At 42.3% G+C, this 15,966-nt stretch overlaps 1 protein-coding gene and 1 pseudogene across 1 annotated transcript in view; both read right to left on the reverse strand.

The window, feature by feature from the left end:
* CDC42BPA (CDC42 binding protein kinase alpha) overlaps nucleotides 1-15,966 on the reverse strand; it is a 178,442-nt gene that overhangs the window by 48,451 nt on the left and 114,025 nt on the right. Inside the window, exons 15-18 of the mRNA XM_015558957.1 lie at nucleotides 13,737-13,842; nucleotides 6,868-6,992; nucleotides 3,411-3,516; nucleotides 2,852-3,000 (exon numbers count right to left, since the gene is read on the reverse strand). Coding sequence (XP_015414443.1) covers nucleotides 2,852-3,000; nucleotides 3,411-3,516; nucleotides 6,868-6,992; nucleotides 13,737-13,842 — 486 coding nt within the window. The remainder of the gene's footprint in view (nucleotides 1-2,851; nucleotides 3,001-3,410; nucleotides 3,517-6,867; nucleotides 6,993-13,736; nucleotides 13,843-15,966) is intronic.
* LOC102769757 lies at nucleotides 9,440-11,851 on the reverse strand (annotated as a pseudogene).

The following is a 15,966-nucleotide window of genomic DNA, read 5'->3' on the forward strand; positions in this document are numbered from 1 at the left end:
TATAATGGAATCATATAGTCTTTTTTTTAATAAAATTTTTTATTGATTTCAGAGAGGAAGGGAAAGGGATAGAGAAACATCAGAAACATCGATGAGAGAGAAACATCGATCAGCCGCCTCCTGCACACTCCCCACTGGGGATGTGCCCGCAACCAAGGTACATGCCCTTGACCGGAATCGAACCTGGGATCCCTCAGTCTGCAGGCCGATGCTCTATCCACTTAGCCAAACCGGTTAGGGCACCTTGTCATAAATTTAATAGAACTCACCTTGTCATAAATTTTTATAGAGAACCATGAAAAGAGCATGTGTATGTTTATAATTTTCAGCCTGACTCATATCCCTGGTTTATGAACAAACTACTATGTCCCAGGCATAAGAAGAAACTCAGTTGTTCCAGATTACAACACAGAGAATGACGCTCAGTGGTTTTCTTTAACTGCTTGAATCTTTACGAGGGCCCAGTATAACTTCCACCTGAGAACGGCTGTGTGTCTCTTGGATGCAGTCCTGCTGGCTCAACTCAGCCACCTCCCCCCGCTTTCCTCAGCCTGGAGGCTGGCTTGCCTATTATCTCCCCGGGAAGAAGTAAGAGCTTCCCACACGGGCCCACATCGCTACGATGCTACTGGATGTTTCCTACTCTTTGCTTGGCGTTTTCTGAGCTTTGGGAGCTGTTTCTTTGGTCCTAATCTGTGTTTTCAGGCGTTCGTCCTCCTTGGCAACATTCTGGAGGCACAATCCTGAGGTTCAGCTCGATTTTCCCATCCTCTCTGCACCTTCCCAAGGGCAGGGTGACACTGTTTCCAGTGGGTGCAGTCTGTAGGTGGCACGCACTGGTGCTGCAATGTGCTGCCATCCATCGGTGATTGCTGGGTTCATTGTATATTTTCTGTCAGAGCTCCCTGACCACATATTGAAAGTTTCCAAGAATATTTTCGGATTCTCTTCACTTAAAAAGTGGTTTCTTTACAGTTTACTCCAGGGAATGAAAGAGAATGTCTGTCGAGGAAATGGCGTAGTGATCCTGGGAGGGGAAGCCAGGGTACAGAGCACTGGCTGGCGTGTCCTTCCTCTCACAGCTGGCACTAAGGAAGGAAGTGGAGGACCCTGCAATGCGTCTCTCATTCCGGTCCCTGCTGCGAGGGCTCTTGACTTCCTTGTCTCTGAGCCTAGATCTAGGCTCGGGCCAACCAGTAGGTTTCCTCCCTGGCTCTCTTCTCCTTGAAGCAGCCAGTGACCTGGACCCACTTTGGGACTTTTGTGTGTGTGTTGTTGTTTTTTAACTTTTAGCAGGACTTGGCACCAGGCTATTTACATATGTTCTGATTTTTTCATGGATCTAATGTTCTCTCTTTAATAGCAAAGAGAGCTAACTCTAATAAGCTCCTACTATGTACCACCCCACTTTCCGCATTCAACATGTAATCCAGGTGCCGAACTCTTCCTCTTGATGGAAGTGTGTGTGCTGTGGAGCGTTGGGGGGCCGGGGAGGGGGGGAGTTTACAGTGATCTGTGCAATCAGCCCTACTGGTAGCCAGCTGGGCATCTGCACATGGGTTCTCTTTGCAGCCCCACTGTCCACACTAACGGCCCCAGTCTGCTACTGATGGAGGTAAAGAAGTGCTGTTCTTCACCTTCTGGAGTCCTGAGGCAGGTTCCATCAGTTCTTTGTTTCCAATCCACCACGATGGAATCCGCGTCCTACAGCATTGGGGGCGGGGGAGGAGGGGCAGAATGGGGAGCCTGCCCGCGCCCCTGGGTTGGGTAGAGATGCACTTTCCTCAGCTGGAGGCAGGGCCAGGAGGGGGAGGACACGCCTCTCCCTCACCCTGTGAACAGGCTCCCCCAGGCCCTTTTCTTATTTAACAGCTCTTAATGGTGGGATCGAATTCATATTCTCCAGAAAAAGCTTTTTCTTTTTTCCATTTTCAAGTCACACTAGCACATTTAAGTAAAACACTCTTAATTTATACCTAGATGATTTATATCAAGGCTTTACAATTCAACTGGGCTGCCATATATCTGGCCTCTGAGTTTATTCAAAACATTAATGACTACAGTTTAAAGACTAAGGCTTCACACCATTCAAAACTGAATTTATGGGACTGTATTTCTTTTCATGACTGAACACTTTGGAGCCTCCAAAAGAAATTTTTTAAAATCTTCATTTTAAGAACTTTCTATTGTTCCTCTATGTCACCTATACTAACTTGTTCTCAAACCATGTTTATATCCAGTCCAATTATGATTTTCACTTGACCATTTATTTATTCAGAGTACAAATTGCTCTACTGTTGTGGTAAGAACTGAGGGAATGTATTCACAGCTAACTTTCCCAGAGACTGTGGGGATATACTTGTTTTTATACCCATAAAAGAACATGAACGGTAATTAAAATATATTATATCATTATAAAATTTACCATCAACAGACCTTCATTTGTAAAAGATTTATGGCCAGAATTTTCAGATGATTGTATTTTGTTCTGACTACATGTTGCATTTTAATGTTAATATGATGTTCTTGAACATGAGAGAAGTGGGGATTTAATGGAATAAAATATGAAAGTCAATTAAATTTTACAAATCAGGGGAAGAGTAAATAAGAGAATATTAATTGGTACTATCCATTCCACTTTACGGGCACGTCTGAGGAAACAAGGCTGTATTAAAATTCCACCACTGCAGAAAAGGTTTGAGAGCATCTAGTCATTTTCAAATCTTCATAACCATTTCTGGGTCATCACTTTAAAGAAAAAGTCATAGGAAACTAAACATGTAACTTCTCTCCAAATACTTTTGGTCCAACGTAGAAGTTATTCCAGTAGGACCATATTATTCAGTCTTACCATTCTGTTATGATGTTAGATGCTTTAACTTTATTTAGCTCTTCTTGGATGGCTTGTTTGGCTCTTATTTCTGCGTCCAGAGCTGACTGTAACTCCAGTCTAGCTGACATATCCAGTTTCGCAAAACGACGCATTTTCCAGGGCATATCCTAGGAAATAATAGGACTGTTTTTAGCTCTATTCTATTTTTTACATTCAAATTTAGTAATCCAAGTGAAGTTGGAAACTACTTAAAAGTATTATCTTTCTTTAATAAAATAGAATAAGCACATTGCTTGTGAAAACATATTTTTCATTAAATTCAGAAACAACTGTAGACTCAAAAATAAGTTTGTTTTTTTTACAGTTATTGTCAATACTAACTAGCCCTGCAAACTTTGGTTAAGCAGCTACGTGTTAAGATTCCCTAAACTGGAAAAGACCTGGACTAACTGACTCCTCAGGGAAACTTCACAGTCGCTAAAGCCCAGACAAACCAATGAAAGCGCTCAGGTTCATCAGTGTTTCCGGGCTCCCCTGCCTCCCTTAGGGCGAGTCTCTGTGCAGAACGGCCGCTTACTGTTGCTCGTGTGCCCAAGCTGGAGTTTCTTAATGCCTCCAACTCCTCAGTCATTTTCGAAGCTAAGGCCTGAAGGTATCCTCGTGCGTCCTTCTCATCACTGACCCTAAAATGCATATAAAGACAGAGATAAAGCACAACATTAAACAGAAAGAAAAACTTACTTTAAAGCATCACAAAGAAATAAGTGAAAAGTGACAGAAATGTAAAGATGTCCTCACATACCTTCTTTCTAAAGTTCTAACAGAGCACCACTGCATGTCGACAAGTGGGGAAATGTCCACTGGATAAATGACAGCTGGCCGTGCTTAGTTAATCCAAATTACTCCTTCCTCATAATCCCTAAAACTTCACCCATAAACCACAGAAGCAACACTCTTTTAATCTCACATTAACCCCCCCCATGATTTCCAAAAAATATTAAGATTTCTCATTAATTGGATTCTGCCATTTTATGCTATATAAAAACATAACACACCATTCTTATAATTGAAATATGTGTATTTAGAAACTTATTAAAAAACATATTCTGCAAAAATCAAAGTTGTATTGTAATAAAGTTCTTCTGTTTTCTAAAATGGTAAGTAAAATAATCAAAGAAAAAAGATTAAAGGTTACTAAAAATCAGTTTATATTTATGCTGATGCAAATATTATAACTTTAGGTAGAAATATTTTCAAATTTTATAATAAAACATATCCCACCCCAGCCAGTGTGGCTCAGTGGTCAAGCATCAGCCTATGTACCAGGAGGTCAGGGTTCGATTCCCGACCAGGGCACATGTCTGGGTTGAGGGCTCGATCCCCACTAGAGTGTGTGCAGGAGGCAGCCGATCAATTGTTCTCTCACATCATTGATCTTTCTCTCTCTCTCTCTCCCTCTCCCTTCCTCTCTGAAACAAGTAAAAATATTAAAAAATAATAAAAGAGAAAGTAAAACAAATTCCACATGCTAGAATTTGTCAAGAGAAAGTCTGCTTTGTTACATCTCCTCCCAAACAAGGGAAGAAGAGGGTCAAGGGGTGCCAGCGTATGAAAATCTACAAAAGGTCCTGTTCTCGGGAATGAAAATCATCTGCACACAGAGAGCGATAATTCCACACAGAAAAACGTTGACATTTGCAAAGCTCAGCAGTATATTCTAACACACTATCTACTTTGTGCAGGTCGGTTGTTTTCAAAGAGAAAATACAGGCCACTGAACAGCTATGAGGAAAGTACATTTCAGGGAAATTAACATGTATCTGTGATGCGTACAGCACACAAATTTAAATCTTAACCTTTATTTTAGCGCCTTTAGAATTCAGACTCCTGAGTAGTCAAGGGATGATTCATGTCCCAGACGGGATGGAGTGGGATAGTGCAAGACTTCATTACACCAGAATAGTGCCCCACTTAAAGCTTATGAATTGTTTGTTTCTGGAATTTTCCTTTTAATATTTTCAGGCTGTGGTTGACTACGGGTAAGTGAAATCATGGAAAGCAAAACTGCAGATAAGTGGGGACTACTGAATATTACAAGTTCCCGAAACTGTTTGCATTGCTTCATCTTTACTATTTCACACCACACACTGAAAATAGCTGAGACCCCTGACCTTCATAGCCTTGGGTGGAGTATCTCAGAGAGTGATTTTCAAGTAGGTGAGAACTCTGAGGACAAGGAGCATATCTTTTTCTTTTAGCCTGTTAAATATTTAATAATTCATTTTTTAATACACGACCATTTCTAAATATCAGCTTTTAAGCAAAGTGACTTCTTTCTATTCCTGATTTCTTTTGCACATTTCACTTGAATAGGAAAAATGTAAAATGAGCAATTTGTGGGATTACATAAAAACTTTCACTTTCATCCTGTCTACACTGAGGCTGCCTTCCTTTCCCAGGCCCACTGCCCACCCAACCCGCGCCCGCCACGCAGGCTCCGGAGACCAGTGGGCTAGGAGCTCAGGCTCTGGCCGGGTCAGCTTTGTCTTCTATGAAGGCATTTTCAGCAATACCTTAATAACAAATCTGATTAAAGAATAATGGAATTACAAATAAATAGTCGTAATTTTTTTATATACACTTGGCTAATGATTAAAATGATTTTGCTTCAGAAATGTAGACTTGCCCTAGCCAGTTTGGCTCAGTGGATAGAGCATCTGCCTGCGGACCAAAGGGTCCCGGGATTGATTCTGGTCAAAGGCGCGTACCTCGGCTGGGTTGCAGGTTCCTTCCAACCCTGGTCAGGGCGCCTGCAGGAGGCAACCAATCGATGTGTTTCTCTCACATTGATATTTCTGTCTGTCTTTACCTCTGTCACTCTCTCTAAACACCAATGGAAAAATATCCTCGAGTGAGGATTAAAAATAATGACAATTTTTAAAAAAAGAAAAATAAAAGAAATGCAGACTTGATGACTAGGACATAAATTAAACATTAATAAACTATTTAACTGTACCGCTTGGAACACAACCAGATTTCCACAACTGGGACATTTTCCTTTAGATATTCACTGAATAATCACATTATTAAGCTCAACATAAGTTAACATAACAGATCCACAGTTAAGCCAATATCATGGTACTTGAGTCATTTGGGTAATATTTCTTAAAAGAGTGTTTATTCACTTTTGATTTTAAGGAGGATATTAACCTGGTATAAGGAAAATGGGGAAAAATGCTTAAAGAACCAAAATAAGAGCACAAGAAACTAAAATTTCTACTAAATGATTGGTCTATAAATATGTGAAGAAACGAGTTATTTTCAGATAAATTAAATATCCATGATTTACCAAAAAGTAAAAAAACTAGAAAATATAAAAAGTTAAACTATTTTTAATAGAAAATAAAGTCCCCATTTGCTTCCACTTTTCTCATGTATTAAAAATATATACAAATACTAGAATAATTATTTTAATGAGTGAATTAATATGACGGTTACTAAGGTAAATTATTCCACATGAAATCCTAAAAGCTTAAAGAGCAGTTGCTAAAATTAGACTGGACCCACATAATGTTTGTAAAAGGCCCTGGTGAGTCAATCTGTTATAATATGGAGGACGGTGCTAGTACATCTTCATTCTCTAAATGTTTCTCCAGGCTTTCTGTTTCTTAAATAATCATAAACACAGCAATTTTGATCTTAGAAAGGAACATCTATAGCTAGTGAATGACTTTCTTCTATCCTTTAAGGACCAATGTCTCAGGAGGAAAAAAACCCAGTTTCTTTTTTTGGAAAGAAACACCATGTTTCAATGATGCTGTGTAAAGCTGACATGGGTATCTGTTGGAGTTAGGGAACGGAATGGAAACCACAGCCGAACACAAATCAGTAATAACATCAGTAATAAAACTACGCTTTTAGAGTAACATTTTTTCATAGCAAAAACTAAGGTAACGTGCGAAGTCACCTCCCGGAATTCATGCCGATGTGAGCTATGTCCACAATCACCCCCAAAGCCACTGAAGGGTACTCACCACTGAATGATCTCTGTGATTTGGGCTTCCCAATGCGCCACCGATTCCTTCTTGTCTGCTAGGTCTTTTACTTCTTCTTCTAGCTGCCGGTTGCGTACACTTAGGTTCTCATACAGAGTGGTGAGCTGAAAGGCGTTCAAAGACACGTGACTTTTAGAAACAGGAACTCAAGGTACTCAGACGCCTCTTGTTCAATCTTAAATTCACCATATTCCACTCAAAAATGCTTGTCTTACTGATCCCTCACTATTACCCCTCTGGTCATGGGTTTGGAAACATCAATTACTCTCTGAAGTCTCCATCTGCCTTTGCTTTTCCCCCTTTCTCCCTACACTGAATTGATTCCATTTGTGAACAGTCTCCATTTGCCTGAAGAATTCTCCAATTCTGCCAGAAACGTCGTCTCTCATTTTTTTTTTTTTTGGTCTGAAAATGTCTCTTTGTCATCCTCTCTCTCTCTCTTTTTTTAATTCTTTATTGTTTAAAGTATTATATATGTCTCCTTTTCCCCCCACTGACCTTTCTTGGTCGTTCCCACCCCTCTCTCCAGCACATGCTCTCAGCCTCCTACTGTCTGTGTCGATCGTTTATGCTTATATGCATGCATACGAGTCTTTTGGTTGATATCTCACCCCCTCCCCCGCCTTCCCTCTGAAGTTGGATGGTCTGTACGATGCTTCTATTCATCCTCATTTTAAAAAAAGCATAAGAATTACAAGCATATGTAAGAATGGATGTATAGTATAAGTGAGCCCGTCACCCATGCTCAACAATTAATCGCACTCAATGTCAATGTTAATTCATCTGTACTCCTGTTTTCTTACCCATCCTCCTGTATTATTTTGAAGCAAGTACCAGACATCATATTTTATCTATATACATTTCTGTGTATAGAAAGCTCTAGAAAACAGTCTCTCTTTAAATATAACCATAATATTATCATATTTAACAAATTTAACAAGTTTCTGGATATCATCACATAGGTAGTAACTGTTCAAAAAGTTATCCCCAAATATCAAAAAACTGAAGTTTGTTAAATTGTCATGACACCAACAGTAAACATAGCTTCATGAGGTTGCTGGGTCTTCCAAGTCTCATATTTATAGGTTCCTAGCTTAGTCCATTCAGGCTGCGATAACAGAGTAGCAGAGGCTGGATTAAATTTTTTTCATGCTACAGGAATACTTCCTACAAACTCATCGCAGAAAGGCACTGGGGAGGTAAGAAGGCAGCCAAGACTTTACTGACCAAGATTCTACAGAGAGAAGGACAGAGATGAGCCCAACCCACTAACACGTGTCTCCCCACTGGACCGGACATTCCTTAAATGACCTCAGCAAGGCTTTGTCTTCCTCTGGCTAATTCCGAGAGCCCTGAAGTGACTGTTTTTGGTAAGTGTGCACCTTGACAAGTGGGAGGATTCATCAACTCTTCATGCGAGCAGAGCCACAAGCCCACCAGCTGTTTCTGAGACTGTTTTCTGCAGATGCAGTGTCTTCACTAATTCCTGCAGCACATCTTTTTTTAAAATTTTTTTATTACCATTGTTTTTGACAGCCCATCCAAGTAATTTGTGGTTGGGGTTTTGGTGGGAGATTTGCAGGAGAAGGAAATGCAGATTTTGCACGGCCATGTTACAATAGCTACAAGTTGTTCTGAATAGATTTATTCAGAAAAAAAGTTAACCTTTCCGTTGTTACTAAATAAAAGCATGGGCTCTGGGACCAGACGACCGGTCTTCAGGAAAGTGGCTTCATCTCCCTTTGCCTCGGTGTCCTCATGTATAAAATGTGAGACGAGGGTGTACCTCAGAGAGGTATTGGGAGAATTAATTATTCAAATAAAGTAACTCAGAAGAGGACTGGCACAGAGTCAATTTCCCTAAGTATCAGTTCATTTTGTATGTTTGGGAATTTACTATTTTTACTTTAATGTATCTGGCTCATAATAATTATAAGACTACACAGAAATATGGAAAATGCTCATAACATTTTAAGTGAAAAAGGCAGATTAAAAATAGGATGTATGTATGACTGCATTTATGTAGTAACTAGAGGCCCAATGCACAAAATTCGTTCAAGGGGCCTGGCCCTTGCAGCCCCAGCTTTGTCTGGAAGGTCGTTTGGCTGTCTGGTCTAATTAGCATGTTGTGCTTTTATTATTATAAATATGTAGACAAACAAAACTTGAAAAGAAACAAAATTAGAACAATTGTTTTGTGATGATGACATCATGGGTACCTTTCATGGTGAACATTTTCCACATATTTTGTAATTTTGCTTTTATGTAAAATATAAACAAGATGCAAATGATATATTTTCTTACTAGAAACCATTTACTTTTACTCCATGGAATTCATGGCTAATTTTATTTGCAATAAGTTAATAAAAAGTGAAACTTGCAGACTTCTGAAAATATCAACTTTTTTTCTATTTTCTTTTTATTTTTGGAGCTTAAAAATGTGAATGTGAAAATGTATTAGTTATAAAAGTTATTTAAGTTTTAAGATTAACATAATAATTGCTTTTTGGCTTCTATATCTAAAATCCTGGTGTTTTGTTTTTTTTGTGTGTTTTTTTTCAAGGTGAAATCTCTTTAATGGCTCAATCTACACCTGGACCAGTGGTGGCCCCAGACCCAGGGGGCTTCTGGTTGGGGGTCTGTGGACAGTCAGTGGGGACAGCTTCAGCAGTGGCCTCGGGTGTCAGGGATGTGGGAGTGACAGCACCGGTCCCCCATTGACAGGTGCCCTTCTTAAACTTCTTGCAAGGAAATGTCTTAAGCCGGGCAACCCACTGGGCCAGATCCTCAGCTGGTTCCTTTCTCTTATTCTGGAGCAATCTGCCTTTGTCCTCCATAGCTTCGCCCACTGCCTGACCCTGGCTGGGCATGGGGCCATGGGCCCCAGGTGGCCTCGGGGTTGGCCTGGAAGTGCCTGAGTCCTCGCTGGCGGGAGCTGGGGTTGGCATCATCCCGATGGTGAAGTTGGCCTGTAGCCTGGGCTCCACACTGAGAATGCGGGAGGCCGGGCTGGTCTCAGATGGCCGCTCTCGTTTCACCGGGCACTCCTCCCGGCAGCGCATGATGTCCCAGAGGGCTGAGGCGGGGGGCTCCGTCTTCACAGCTTTCTTACAGGTGTGGGAGAGCGAGACCCGGAGCCCGCATGGAGGAGGGCTGGTCACAGCTGCAGGAGGCTGGGTGCTACAGTGGATGGTGCTGCTCAGCTGGTCCAGCGTATAGCACAGAGGCATGGCCAGCTCCTCGGTGACGACGCTCAGGACTCCTCGGATCCGCTCCATGTATGGAACCGGCCGGGGTTGGTGCTCACGGCCTCTAGGACACGGCCCACAAAATCCAGGTCAAGGATTGGCTCCACCCACAGGGGGGTCACCGAGCTAGTACCGCTGCTCACACACAGGGGCCAGAGGGGGACCGCAGGCTGCAGAGAACTTGACCCGGCCACCAGAGGCCCCCGATGCTTTGCCAAGGCGCCCACACATGGAACACCAGAGCCCACTGCTGGCTGAAGCCTTGACCTTGGCCTGGCCGGTGAAGACACGAGAAAAACACGTGTCTAGAAATCAGCACTGACGCCGAGCAGTGGCACCACGAAGCGCTGACAGCGGTGAGCACGGAGGTCCAGGCTGTGCAGGACGATCCTCAGGGCCATCTCGTGGCAGGCCCGGTTTGAGGGCCATGGCCTCGTACTTGCTGTAGCGTCTCCCGCTGTTCCCGCCAGCACTGCCATGTCCTCCTGCACTCACAGCCTGCACAGCTGCATCCAGAAGAGGGGCAGGGCTGCCAGAGGGGTCCAGGTCAGTGACATCAAACCGATCCAACACCCGCTGGTGCTGGTCATCAGCACCCGGGCATCCGCCTGGCTGGGCTGAACCAGGCGGGCCACTTTATTGAGCTGCACATTATGGCGGATGAGATCCACAGCGCGGGCAGAGGCATCGTTGGCAACCACGGATCGGAGCCCAGGCACCTCTCGGGGAAAGTGAACGGAACGAAGGCCCGAGGCTGCCAGGCCCTCCCGCACTCGCAGGCCCTCATCACAGATCTCGCCACAGTGGCTGTGAGGCTGGTGTCCAGGGGCCGGGTCTGCCCCCGCTTTCAATAGAGCCTGTGCTCCTCTTGCTCCGACAAGCCCACCACCACCTTCTGCACCTCCTTTTCACCTGGCACCTTGATCTGGATTCCTTTGTCCCCAAGATGAATGAGAGCAAACTCGGTGATCACAGCACATGCCAGATCCCGGCTGCACTCCTGCACTGGATTGTAGAAGACTCGTTGGCGCTGGGCAGGCGGTCTTGGAGGACCCCTCGGTGACTGCGTCTCTTGGGTCTCAGGTGGGCGCTTTTCGCCGCAGGGCACCGTGCCATTCTCCACTGCGGGTGGATTTGCCAGCCCTTGGGGTTGCCCTCCATAAACCGAGCACTACAGAGCCCGCCGGCGGAGCGGAGATTCAGGCTGGGCTTCAGAACGATCCTCGTCTGGGACATCCTCACATGGGACATCCGCAGTAGCCTGTGCCCACCACGCCTGCTCTCGCGGAACCGAGAACCGAGTTAGTCTTGGTCACATTTTCTGGATTAAGACCCAGGTGCCACCATGTTGGCATAGTTGGGGCCTAAACTACTGTGAAGAGGAAATTCACTTCTCTTCAGGGGTTCCCCCGGAACAGCTGGGGCAGCAGTGGCAAAGGTATTCTTTAGTTACCCCTCGTGGAGAAAACACTCAACTCACACCAAACCAGAAAATGAAGAAATGGACAGAAACAGCGAAGATGTACAGTTAGGTGAACTGAGAGTTAAACAGAAGAAGAAGCTAAAGCTGAATAAAAGGAGCAAAAGTGGAGAAGTTAAAAAAGAAGCAAAAACCCCAAATCCTTCCTTATTTCTGCAGGACTAAATACTTCCTTGCTATCACTCGTCATTAAATGCTCACCTACCATATGAATTTGCTCTCAACGTGCTACTCATCTTTCATCACAAATAAAGAAATGATGGTTTAATTTTGTAGTCATATTAGTCAAACATATGAAATAACAATTATGTGACTTAGTCTTATTATAGCAGAAATAACTAACAGTTACAACATTATTCAGTTTCAAATTCATTTGTACTTCTTGGGCCATTTTCCAGTGCTTGTGCACATCGGCTCTATAAAACTTGACAAAATGAACTACCAGTTCTTTCTTAAGTAGCTTTCAACCAAATAAGTAAAGTAAATTTTTTAAAAAACTTTATCTTTACTGATTTTTTGAGAGAGAGGGGGAAAGAGAGAAACATCTCTGTGAAGTGAAAAATTGATCAGCTGCCTCCTCACATCTCCCACCATGGATTGAGCCTGAAACCTGGGCATATGCCCTGACTTGGAATCAAATTAGCAACTGTTTGGTGCACAGGACAATGCCCAACCAACCTACCAACTGAGCCTCATTAGCCAGGGTGAGCAAAGTCAAATTTAAATGCTCAGAAAACGAAATAATCCTGGGGAAAGTACTGAGAAAAAAATGAAAATACATATGGAACACAATGGGAAACAGAAAGAATGGAGAGTCTTCCAGTCTTTTATTGGAATTACTAACAACTGAACGTGATACTTTTATTGGAGGAAAATCACTATAAAGCACAATTATCCAAACCCTATTTAAATGTACATATAGGCATTAAAGATTCTGGTTAATATTAGGATTTTTATGGCTATATGTTAAGAGCTGCTGGCACAAGAAATATAGGATGATGGCCATTTCAAATATCTGATACACTAAATGGGGAAACATTCCTTCAAGCATTTGAAATTCTGTTCATTGACCTGGCTACTTACAAGCTTAACCTATGGTTCTGGCTCTTTGTTCAAGGTACAGAGTTTAGGCAGAGTTGGTTTCTTTGGATTTTTACAGACCAACACTATTATTTCTAGCTATTGTCAATCCTCCATCATGAATCTATATATATATAAAAGCCTAAGTGACCGTTATGGCTGGTTGACCGAATGACTGATTGCTATGATGCGCACTGACCATCAGGGGGCAGACGATCAACGCAGGAGCTGCCCCCTGGTGGTCAGTGCGCTCCCACAGCCAATCTCCAGTGGCTGGGCAACCTCCCACAGTCCCTCCCCGTGGCTGGCTGGGCCCTGATCGGCCTGATCAGGACTGTGTGAGACAGCCCTGATCGGACCCGATCACCAGCCAGGCCTAGGGATCCCACCCGTTCACAAATTCATGCACCAGGCCTCTAGTATATTATAGTTGTCAAAAGTTCTCCAGTTTGACCTAATTGTTCCTGCTCTTATAAAGGCCAGCCTTAACTTAGCCATGACAGAGGTCAGTGGTGAATATTAGGTACAGAGTAAGAAAAGAGAACAGATGGAAAGGGCAGTAAAGAACAGAGACTCAACAACATAAATGGGGCTGGCTGGCATGGCTCAGTGATTGAGCATTGACCTATGGACCAGGAGGTCACAGTTCCATTCTTGGTCAGGGCACATGCCGGGGTTGCGGGCTCAACCCCCGGTGTGTGGTGTGCAGGACGCAGCTGATCAATGACTCTCACCATTGATGTTTCCATCTCTTGCTCCCTCTCCCTTCCTCTCTGAAATCAATAAAAATATTAAAACAAACAAACAGACAAACAAACACATAAATGGGACAAAACATAAGATGAGATGTCCTCTCTCCAGAAGACTGCTGTACAGATTGGTACAACGAGAAAACGCCTGTGCTAATAAGCCATCCTTGCATATAAGGAGGAATAGCAAACAAAATGTACACCAAATACAAAATTATACCCACAGTTTCTATTATAGCGCTGACAGAATGTAAATGTCCTCAGTGAATGCAAATGAGACCAATCACTCACCTTATCAAGTTCACTTGTCAGTTTTTTATTTTCTTCAGTTAGTAACACCTTTTCTCGTTCATACTGTTGTTTGAACTCATTTTCAAATTCTTCCCTTTCACTTTGACTAACACAATTCAAAAAAGAAAAGAAAAAAAAGGAACAGAATTAAAGGTCAAGTTATGGTGTCCCAGACGGGCTATTGCACCATATGTTTTATCCCGGAAAGTCACTTAGAGCTTGACTATTCCAAATCCCAATCTTTTCCCTTAAAGTTAAAATCCCAATCACTGCCTTTTAAATAACAAATGGATTTGTCTGCTTAATAGCATCTACTTTGTTTTCAATTGAAACTTGAGGAAGAGATCTGTGATTAGCAGACTCCTGGACTGTGTTACTTCCTTCTTTCCTTCTTAATCTAAGTGCCTGCCCGCATACACATATATACATACAACATACTCAAATTTAATATTATAAAGTTTACTTTAAATTATAGTTCTGGGGGCAGAACTGTAATTCCCCTTAGAAGTAAACACAGTTCTAACCGACTTTTAAAAACCTCATAAGGGAGAAAGGAGAATCAGTTTTTACATAACAAGATGTAGAAATGTAGATAAAGAAGCTTATCTACAGCAGTCTGATGGAGGATGTTAGTAACAGCAAATGAAATTCAATGTGGATCAGTTCTGGGTAATTTTATATGATTCAACAAAGAACATAATTTTGATTTTTAAAATGTAATCCTTTTAAAAAAATTTTAAAGTAATTTTTTAAAAATCCCTTGCACTACTAAATTACTAAAATAGACTAAATAATAATTTAAGTGATAAATTCCAGGAAAATAAACCATCCTGTATCCAAGCAAATATACCACTTTCCTTATTATCTATAGCCACAATGTGAATCTGTTATATTTAAGAATGTTTGATTCAGCATCAACTCCAAACAACAAATGACAGAAACATGAAAAATTACAAAAAGGTCTCCTTTCAGAAAAATATGTATGCAAATAAATCAAATAAATAGAGTACAATTTCTAGGTAAAACCATTATTGTTTTTTCTACTAGCATGAAACGAAAACTTAAGTCTCCTCCATTAAAACAAAATAAACAAGCTCTCCCCTAAACTCCAGGATGCACTTCATTTCCCGCTTTCCTGGTCTCTCGTTCCCTGGTAACTGCCCTGAGGTCCTGAGAGAGTTCGCCGTACCCACTTTCTCTGCCTAACTGCTCCTCACCACACCAAAACCTGCTCCTGCTGCTCCCCCTCATGAAGTGCCCTCTCAAACTCACCCGTCCTCACTGTGACTATGTCCAACCTCTGACAGTGCTGCCTAGTCCTATTCTTGAAATGATGGCTTCTCCTGGCTCCAGTGACACCACGCTCCTGGTTTCCAGCTGCCTTTGTGAACTCCCGGCACCTTCCATAGGCCAGGGCTCCCGGTGTTCTATGCCCGGAGCTCGACTCCTCTCATGTACACCTTTCCCCGAGCATCTCACCTACCACAGTACTGTCTCACTCTCCATTACACTGACAAACTTTGAATTTACATCTGAAGCTTTTCTGGGCTTCAAACTTCTGACTAGCTATCTCCAAAAGACAAAGAGAGAATCTTAAAAGCAGCAAGAGAAAGAAACTCAGTTACCTACAAGGGAGTACCCATATGACTGTCAGCTGATTTCTCAACAGAAACGATGCAGGCCAGAAGGGAATGGCAAGAAATATTCAAAGTGATGAATAGCAAGAACCTACAACCAAGATTACTTTACCCAGCAAAGCTATCATTCAGAATTGAAGGTCAGATAAAGAGCTTCACAGATAAGAAAAAGCTAAAGGAGTTCATCACCACCAAACCAGGATTATATGAAATGCTGAAAGGTATCCTTTAAGAAGAGGAAGAAAAAGGTAAAGATACAAATTATGAACAACAAATATGCATCTATCAACAAGTGAATCTAAGAATCAAGTGAATAAATAATCTGATGAACAGAATGAACTGTTGATTATAATAGAATCAGGGACATAGAAAGGGAGTGGGCTGACTATTCTCGGGGAGTGGGGAGAGTGTGGGGGGTGCAGGGAGGGACTGGACAAAAATCGTACACCTATGGATGAGGACAGTGGGAGGGGTAAGGGGAGAAGGTGGGGTGGGAACTGGGTGGAGGAGAGTTATGGAGGAAAAAAGAGGAACAACTGTAGTAATCTGAACAATAAAGATTTAATTAAAAAAAAGAAAAAACTAAAAAATAT

The sequence above is a fragment of the Myotis davidii genome, unplaced genomic scaffold (genome assembly GCF_000327345.1).
Source record: "Myotis davidii unplaced genomic scaffold, ASM32734v1 scaffold333, whole genome shotgun sequence".
Lineage (NCBI taxonomy): Eukaryota > Metazoa > Chordata > Mammalia > Chiroptera > Vespertilionidae > Myotis > Myotis davidii.